The sequence below is a fragment of the Etheostoma spectabile genome, chromosome 5 (genome assembly GCF_008692095.1).
Source record: "Etheostoma spectabile isolate EspeVRDwgs_2016 chromosome 5, UIUC_Espe_1.0, whole genome shotgun sequence".
NCBI classification, from domain to species: domain Eukaryota; kingdom Metazoa; phylum Chordata; class Actinopteri; order Perciformes; family Percidae; genus Etheostoma; species Etheostoma spectabile.
Window position 1 is genome coordinate 18,297,736 of NC_045737.1, and position 9,810 is coordinate 18,307,545.

The 9,810-nt window shown below is 38.4% G+C and overlaps 1 protein-coding gene across 1 annotated transcript in view; it reads left to right on the forward strand.

Annotated features, from left to right (window-relative positions):
- Positions 1 to 3,231: 3,231 nt before the first annotated feature.
- LOC116689109 (uncharacterized) overlaps positions 3,232 to 9,810 on the forward strand; it is a 15,683-nt gene continuing 9,104 nt past the window's right edge. The window contains exons 1-7 of the mRNA XM_032515458.1: positions 3,232 to 3,398; positions 7,833 to 7,989; positions 8,113 to 8,264; positions 8,414 to 8,567; positions 8,907 to 9,099; positions 9,323 to 9,417; positions 9,597 to 9,783. Coding sequence (XP_032371349.1) covers positions 7,845 to 7,989; positions 8,113 to 8,264; positions 8,414 to 8,567; positions 8,907 to 9,099; positions 9,323 to 9,417; positions 9,597 to 9,783 — 926 coding nt within the window. The 5' untranslated portion in view covers positions 3,232 to 3,398; positions 7,833 to 7,844. The remainder of the gene's footprint in view (positions 3,399 to 7,832; positions 7,990 to 8,112; positions 8,265 to 8,413; positions 8,568 to 8,906; positions 9,100 to 9,322; positions 9,418 to 9,596; positions 9,784 to 9,810) is intronic.

Genomic DNA, 9,810 nt, shown 5'->3' on the forward strand with positions numbered 1-9,810 from the left:
AGCAGAGGTGACTCTTGGTCTTCCTTTCCTGGGACGGTCCTCATGTCAGCCAGTTTCGTTGTAGCACTTGATGGTTTTTGTGACTGCACTTGGGGACACATTAAAAGTTTTGGCAATTTTCTGAACCGACTGACCTTCATTTCTCAAAGTAATAATGGCCACTTGTTTCTCTTTATTTAGCTGATTGGTTCTTGCCATAATCTTAATTCTAACAATTGGCCAATAGGGCTGTCGGCGGTGTATCAACCTGACTTCTGCACAACACAACTGATGGTCCCAACCCCATTAATAAGGCAAGAAATTCCACTAATTAACCCTGACAGGGCACACCTGTGAAGTGAAAACCATTCAGGTGACTACTCCTGAAGCTATTGAGAGATCACCGAGGGTTTGCAGCATCATCAAAAAAGCAAAGGGAGGTACTTTGAAGAAACTAGACTATAAGACATGTGTTTCAGTTATTTCATATTTGTGTGTAAGTACATAATTCACACTGTGTTCATTCATAGTTTGATGCCTTCAGTGATAATCTATATATATATATAAATTAATATATATATATATTATATATTTTTTTGTGTATATATATAATATATATATAATATATATATGTGAGTCTCTCTAATTGGGCTCTGGGATCCAAAACAGAACAATTGATCGTTAGAGTGGTTGCAGGCAAGGCATTTAGCTACACATCATTGAATCAATTGGACACAGAAATAGGCCAGCTTTTGAAAACGTTGCCACTTCCATCTGATTTTGAAACATTCTGGAGCTGTAGGCAGATTTAACAGGACTGTGAACCTTGGTAGATTTAACTAGCTGTGTGAATAACATCCAGTGACTACTGCAATGCTCACCATCTTGCAAGTCACCACAGTTTTGTGGTTGATTTCTCAGCTTTTAGGCTGCAGCTCGGCCTATGAGCTCCAGGATACCATCCACACACTGAAAGAAGAGAACGTGCACCTGCAGCATCGACTGGAGAAGCTCAGCCAGGCTCTCAGAGATTTAAGACATCTGCTGACAGAACACTCCAAAGGTAAGAGCAGAGAGTCATCTCTTTGTTGGATGGAGCACATTTTTAAAATGGAACTCTGACTAGCCGTTGTTTCACATTTACACAGGTTTCGGGGGGGGGGGGGTTGACACTGAATTTCTGCACTTCTGCAAGGAATGGTCCTAACACTGTAAGGTAAAGTTTGACGTTATAAAACAAATCTTGTTTATGTCTTTGTCCCAACAACAGTCTTATGTTTTCCAGGCATTAGTGCTGAGACGCACCAAACATTGGAGCAGACCCTCTGTTTAACAAAGCTGCATGGAGCTGCCCAGCCCATCTTCATCACTCCAGGCTTCCTCCTCCTCCTTTCACCTTTCATCTCTGTGAATCTCCTGCTGCTGTTGTGACTCCAAAAGGCAGACATCTTTCAGGTCAATAAATCTCCACATGGATAATATAGTCCCTATGATACATTAGGAAAGTATTTTTAAATGTTACTATTATTAATTTAAAAGCAGGAACATGGCCACATTTCATGTATTCATTTAAATGATTAAATTATATCTGCTGTAAATGTTTTCTCTCTATGGTCTAAATATTTTTTTTCTAATCTGACAGGTATGTAATTCTTGACAATAAATCTCTTCTTGTTTTTTTTGTTAAGATTGGCTTTACTTCCACATGGAATGCAATGTGACATGCTCCTAAGGTGGTGCCAAAAGACCTTAAGGATTAGAAAAAAGGAACATAAAGGGTAAAAATAGAAATACATGTGGAAAAAGGAAAATGAACACATTTCACAAGTGTTGAGGATTTGCTGAAGAGCATATGCAAGACAAGGCCGAGGATATCCAGCAGTCAGAAGACAGAATTCTGCATCTATGTGGAGTGAAAGGATAACAGGCTGTATAATAATCTATATATCTCAGAATGTCAACAATTAGTTCTATATTGCACCTTTTCTCAGCATTGACAAGAGTCAGTGGGTCTACCACAAAGAAAACCTTTTTATTACATAACACAGATTATTTGCGAGAACTCTGAGACTACACCTCCTTTGGTGGATGTATGTGTTTGATGTCCTGAATCCAACAGTGTTCGCCTGCTAAATCAGTCTTTGTCTGCTTAATTAAAATGACCCGTCCTGCATAGATTATAAATCGGTGCATTTGTACTTTAATTTCCATTTGATTATGCTGAATGGATTGTCAATTTACATTTGCAAGGACTTCATCTGGCCCCGGCAGCCATGTGGCAATACTATGTTAGCTGCAGCCATGCAAGTAAATAAGTGAAACAGAAGCCACTGCATGAATCTGAATCTCCCCATTTGTATTAAAAAGAGGTCACTTTAAGGTTGAAACAAGAATAGTCTACTGTTGTGTGAGCAGCTCTGTAAGGTATGGTGCTGCTTTAAGCTAAAAGCTAACATCAGCATGCTAACATGCTCACAATGATAAAATTATCACGTTGATGTTTTGCAGGTGTAATGTTTACCATGTTCACTATCTTAGTTTAGCATGTCAACATGTTAGCTGATTGGTAGTATTTGCTAATTACACACAGTGCAGCAGAGATTGATGGGAAGACCGGTTTTGCAGGTATTTTATAAAGTATTGTGTATTACGATTTTGTTCTAATGATGGTGCTAAAGTCATAGAACAACCATTTTACATGCCATCCTAAAGGGTGTACATCAATGTCTTTACCAAATTTCAAATAAATCCATCCAATAGATGTTGAGATATTTCACTCAGAACCACAAATGTGAACTTCAAGATGGTGCTTTTTTGCTTTTGTGTGTTCAAACATTAATATGTAGACTCCATCTGCTGATAAAGGCTGTGTGATAGCCTACCGAGAAAGAACAAGCAAGTGGACAGCTGCAGCTACAACTGCTTGATTTAAGAGTACTTTAAGACAATAATTTTGAAATGAGTTGAGTGACCTGTTAGGATAGACATATTTTACAGTGACATATTCACATTCATAAAGGGCCACCTTCCTAAATGCTTATCCTGAAATGCTCTCTATAGATTAAGTGTTGATGCAGCAGTCATTATTTTCCTCCATTAACCTAGATTAAGAGGAAACGGTTACAACCAGCGCATACACATAAATTACATCTTCTCGGGTGAAGCTCATGCTTTTGTGTACCTTTGTGGGGTTGTTTTTCATGGTTTGGTGATGTGTGTGTGTGTGTGAGTGAGTGAAGGGGAGGTGTAGATTGTCCTGCACATGCATGCGTCTGTTGCTTGTTGTTCTCTCTCCCTGCTGGAAGCTTTGCAAATGCAACAGGAGTAAAAAGGTTGTCCACAGACTGCAGACAGAAACTGACAGAGGACGAATGGGCTGATTGCAAAGCAACACAGAAACAATCTTTGGACACATAAGAGTAAGTATCATTAGTCTTTCTTTGGAGTGGATAACAAAGTGCTGCCACAGTAACATCTTGTGAAATGGCATACAGTGTCAAATTTAGTAGTAGTAGTCCATTGATCATTCTGTGTAGTGGGCTGTATTCATTCAGCACACGCAAAGCATCTAAAAGCAGCTCTTATTTAGTTGCACTTAATAGAAACCAGCAATACATTTGTATTTCCCTTGCTTATCTATTGAATGCATGAAAGCAGTATATCGTGCTTAATTCATTTGTGGTGCTGTGCTTATACTGTAGTAGTGTGGATAGACTAACGACACTTCAAACCAATAGAAGCTTAGTATAGTAGTTTGCAAATGTTTGTCTGAGTACCCTTTATACAATACAAATAAACAAAGAAAAATAATAACCAGATGAGGTTTACAAGTAATAAAAGGCAGTGTTAGTAAAGAGTAAAGACTATTTCCAATATGTACTACTAACAAATACAAACTGAATAAATGGCATTATAACTTGGAAAATAAATGCAATAGTGCCCCATTTAAATGAAAATTGTGAAAACAAGACCTTCAATTAATCGTTTTTATGTCACTTGACCTCCATGTTGAGAGAGAAAAAATAATTGGAGATCTGCTTTTAAAGAATTAAAAATAGTTTTTAGCTTTTCAGTTGAACACTAATGCTGGTGATGAGGTTCAGGTTATGGACGATCAAACAGAAATTATATCTCCAGACGACTGACCACTTCATCTAAAATGAGACATTCAGCTCGTTCACTGGAGCTGTAGCCCATTTTAGTTGCGTTTACAGGCAACCACTTCCTTATAAGTACCTGCCAGAGACTGACCCAACAGTAACATTTTATTTTATTTTAATATTTCTACATTATTTGACAACTACAACAACAGTTTTTGTAGTGCAATGCAACAACGTGATAAGCGTTACATTTTGTCCCAGTATCACACAGTACAATGCAACAGGCTGGATTGCATTCAGTAATGATACAAATTTATCATCTCCACTCATTGTTTTATGCAATTATGTAAATAGAAAATAATGAATATTAGGCCTGTGGCAATATTATGCCTTTGGCAATTAAATAATTTGTAAAATGCTTTTGACAATGCATTTAAAGAAAGAGCATATGAATCAGTGCGTGGTCTAAAACATCGTAATGATATGCTAAACAGTGTAAATGACCTGTTGTGAGTCAAACAAATACACCCACAGGCTCTTAACATCATGTGAGTATGACCAGCCGCAAGCTAGATAGCTTCCAAGCATGTCATCACTGAAGGGAGTTTGGTTTAGTTATTTCCACTATTTATTTTTATAAATGTATTTATTTTTACACCTTTTTTCAAACCTGTAATTTATTTTGTCCTCTAAAAAATAATATGCACATAGGGCCAGGTGACAATTATACAATTTGGTGAAATTTATGACCATAAACTTCAATTTGCTATTTTGGGTATAATTGCTACTAACAAAATAAAATTCTAATCTAATTTAGAGATTGTCTAAGAACAAATCATATTGTTAGAAAAAAATCAGAAAATTTTAACACTAAATGTATTCAAGCCTTTTAGACCTTGCAGTGGAGACGTTTAAGTTTTATCACAGTATGACAACAGATTTCTACACAATAAGTGAGTTTCCACTTTTTTTGTATGCATTTTCAATGCTGGAGTGGCAACACCAGAAATCCAAAACATAAAAGTTAATCATGTAGCAAACATAGATGCCATATTATCACATTGTTCACATGGTTCTCCACAGTTTGAGGTTTGGTTGCTGTTCTTTAGAATAGTTATTTAGTGTGTCCGGCCCTTTGTCTAAATGTGCTCAACTCCTAATGTATGTGCATAAGAGAATTAGCATTTTTCTTTTGCTTTTCTTTTGCATTCTAGTTAAAATTTGTGCTATATTTGGCTAAAATGTGTGTATATATATATATATATATATATATATATATATATATATATATATATATATATATATATTCAAATCACACTTATTTACAGTTTTCTCTCTTTGCAACGTTTAGCACACAAAGCCTTTTAACTTTCATAATTATACATTCAATTTTAACCCTTTCAATTTTAATCTTAAATGAGCCTCTTGAGATCAAAATATGTCTTTTGCATGTTTCAATATCTGTAATATTTACGTGCAAATTCCGCATTGCATAGGGATACACAAAATGTATGGCACGTTCAAAACAATAAAGGATCAGCCCTTACAGGGCCATGTTGAGGATCACAAAAGCCTATGTGATCAGACGGTAGCTTTCATTGCAGAGGACCAATAACTGATCTTCATAGTACAAAGCTTCTTTTCATGTCACTTTCATTGAGTGGAGGGCCACAGTGTGAGCTCTATAAATTGGCTGGGCCCATTCAAGAGACTAAAGCGGACAAAGCTGAGCTTGCTGCGGCGATACAGACTCACAACCAAAAAAGGAATGAAGCAAAGGGAAAAGGGAGGGGATGAGGGCATTAAGAGCAAGAGAGAGGGAGAGCGAATGAGAGAGAGAGAGCCCGTGAGAGAGAGCGAGAGAGAGATCATCTGATGAATAGCCTATATTTGTTAGAAACTGGTCAAATTGAATCTATGCATGCGGCAGCTTCAGTGGGGTTGTTGTATGAGATGTGGTAATGCAGTGAGTGTTTCTGAGAACAAAAAAGGGATCAAGTCGTATCATAGCAGTGGAGAATATCTATGATTTCCACATATTTTCCCATCACGTTGGAGACTTTACTGCCTTTCCTGCCGAAAAATGCGACGTGGTATGATATTTGAAGCTGGTTTTTTTTCATAAGATCATCACTTGATCTCTGAGCCGAGAGGCAAAGACTTTTTTTTCTTCCTTGGTTGGTGGGCCGTGCACGAGACTAGTGCATCATGCTGACGATGGGCTGAGGTTGAGTAAAATTTCATGGTAAGCCAATCAGAGGTGGAGTTGGGTGGGTGTTGAAAAGCAAGCATAGTCGGACACAACGAACAACACAAGCGAGTCAGTCAACGAGAGACGTTATGAAATAAAGAAGAGGGGGGACTTTTCCTGCTAAACATTTCCCACCGTGGTCAGAAAACACATCTATTATGACTGTAGAGTCGCTATTAGTTCTGAAGCTAATGCTGTCGCTTTCTCACTTCTCCCTCGTTTTATCACACACACACACACACACACACACACACACACACACACACACACCACACACACAGGGGCAATAAATACTGAACATCTATGTTATGATATCTACATACAAGGCATTTGATTGGAGGCTAGTCTCAATTTGTCCCACAGCAACATTAAAAGAGTTTGGATTTGTGCATGGTTTGTGTCCATTGTCCAGAGTCCATTTCATTATAATATTCAGATTTACCATAAATAATTGAACACGCACATGTATTTTAAGTTTTGTTAAAGAGGGGTGGAGGTGGGGGTCACATTTGAGCATTTAAAAATGTACTTGAAAGTAACGCATTAGTTACTTTCTGAGTTACTTATATAATTTGTAACTGAGTATCTACTTTAGTTACCTTTTGGAAGTAGTAACTAGTTACTGTAACTAATTACTTTTTAAAAGTAACTTGCCCAACACTGCCTATGAGTTAAAGAAGACACTAAGTACAACCCTTTTGATCCGTGCGCTCGGCACACAGGCCCTTTTTTCCGCCGTCAAACTAGCAAAAGTTGATTTGGACACGCCCTAAATGCACCTGCGCTATGCGCTTTACGCCGTGCACTTAGATCGTAAAATTTGTGTAAGTATATCCATAATGGTTGAAAACTGTTATAATCTACGCGTGTAGTCACTGCTTTTAACTGATTGTTGTTAATATGTGTATTGCAGTTCTAAATATCAAATGTACTTTTTGTTAACTAATTTGTGACAGTTTCAATGTAAAACTTCTGTGTGTAACACTGGGTCAAAATAACCATATTAATAAAGCATCAGAAATATGTGTGCTATATATAAACAGTGCTATATTGACCTACATTGAATCTATTTTTAACCCAGTAATAATTAGTATGTGAAAAATATTCTGACCAAAATCTCTTTGACTGCTTCCTGATAGAAGTATTTATATTGGGCTCACCGGGGTGTGTGGCTACAGTGCAGAGCTGATGAGAAACACTAACCCATAAAAACAATGCAACATGTCACTTTCAACATGACGCAACAGTTCTTCTTTGCATCTGTAGCTCTATGTACCTCTGTGTCTGATATGGAACCATATGCATTAAATGCTTCATTACTTGTATTTTACCCATGCAATGTTGTTATAGACATGCTATCGGTGCTTTGGGGTTAATTTTTAGTGTGTCAATTGCCTGATTAGGACTAGACACTAGCTGTCAAAAAGCAAGTCCAGGGTTGAAATTGATCACATTTTGAATTCAAATTCTGCCTTGTCTTTTATATGTGCACATTTTCCCAGCTGACACCATGGATGGTGCTGTATGGTGGTTTCTTCATGCCACTCTGGGAGCTATGCAGTAGGATGTATGTCTGTGTCTCTATCTGGAGGCTCCCACAGATGACTTCCCACCTCTGCATACTCATCCTGTCGTGCTTGGCAGTCTCTTCCCAAATGGGTGAGTCAAAGTTCTTTTTTTATTATAGTAGTCCGACCACTAAATGTTTGCTGTCCCTAAACATCATGCAGAGTGCCAACAGAGTGATTCATCATTCATTTCCTTTTATGCTGTGTGTTCCAGGTTTGGAGGATGTTTTCTTCAGTCCCCAGGACCAGACAGTCAGAGAAGGAGAGGGAGTTTTCTTCCAGTGTGTGTCAGGGGAAAGTTCACCTCCAGCAAGCATCACCTGGCTCAAAGATGGGACACTGGTCGCAAGAGGGAGACACATTCAGGTGAGCACTGGTGCAGCTTTGGACTGATCAAATGAATGGAGTTTATTTGAACAGAAGGGCTCCGAATACCACTTTCCACATTGTATCTTTTGACCCAGGCCAAGTGTATTGTTACGGCATGCTTCAAACTGTGTTGTTCACATGTTCAGGGTGAGTATGGAGGGGGTAACCAGAAGAAGATCTCAGGTACTCTGCATCTTTTCAACGTAACATTAGAGGATGATGGGATATACATTTGTGTCACACACAATCCTTTGCTGAACATCGACAAGAAGAGCAACCCAGCTAAACTGACTGTGCAGGGTGAGTTTTTTTTTGTTATTCTTACATTTGTCAATTCAAACCAGCAAATCCCTTAATTTTGGATTCATCAAAAATAAACACCAATGTCACTGAAAAATTTGTGAAATTCCTCTATCTTCAAAGCAGTTACTGCACTATGGCAGATTACTAGTATCACAAAAAATGCTTCTTTAATTGAAAATATCTCTGAAAAATAATTGGAAGTTAGAAAAATGAGTCATTTCCAATGATGTTTATTCTACTTTTTTCAAAACCCAGTGCTACATTAAAGCACTTATAAGTACATATATTTTCTGCAGTGGAGTGAACATCTTAAAGCGTTGACAATCTATCTTGCAGGGGTCCCTAGAAGGCTGCAGATCATCCAAGGGCCTAACAACATCACTGTTGCTATAGGAACAGAGGTCTCCATGCACTGTGCTGTACATGGTTTCCCTGTTCCCATGGTGCACTGGTTCAAAGACGGCTGCCTCCTGTCGAACTGCTCGGTCTCGTTCAGCCTCCAGAACAATGGACAGCTGCTCACATTCAGGTCCAACACTGAACGGGACAAGAGGAATATTAATCCTTTATTGTCAAATTGTAATGATAAACCATGAACTAACTCTTTAAAATAGACGCATATTTTGCATTTGGTTCGATCAAGAATATGTTTTTTGTATCACGTTTGTAACAAGTTGTGATCTATGCTGTCTGGAACCTTTAAACTGCTGCCAGACAGAATTTAAAGCCTCATCTCTGGCTGTGTTCTCCAGGAATGTGACCAGGGAAGATGAGGGCTCGTATCACTGTGAAGCATTCAACCAGAAAGAGTCAATCAAGTCACAGCCAGCCTTCCTCCATCTAGCCGGTACTGTGTGCCAATGTCCACAGTAAAATAAATTATGTAATTGTCATTTTCTTAAGAGTAAGTTAATTAAAGTGAATGACAGGACATGACCCTTGATGCTTGTGGTTTAATGGTGAGAAGTACATCCATAGTAGGATCGGCACATGTACATGTAAGTGACGCACACGTTGTGTTTCCAGAGATGGACTGGAGTTTCGTCCAGCAGCCTGTAAACCTGACAGTGATGAGAGGAGAAAATGTTACAGTCACCTGCCGGCCTCCATACAGCAGACCAGCAGCACAGGTGTCGTGGTTTAAAAACAACCAACTTCTCACTCAGTCAGTTCACGAGACTGTGCTGCCCAATGGAGACCTCTTCTTCCACAGGTGTGTGTGTGTGTGTGTGTTTGTGTG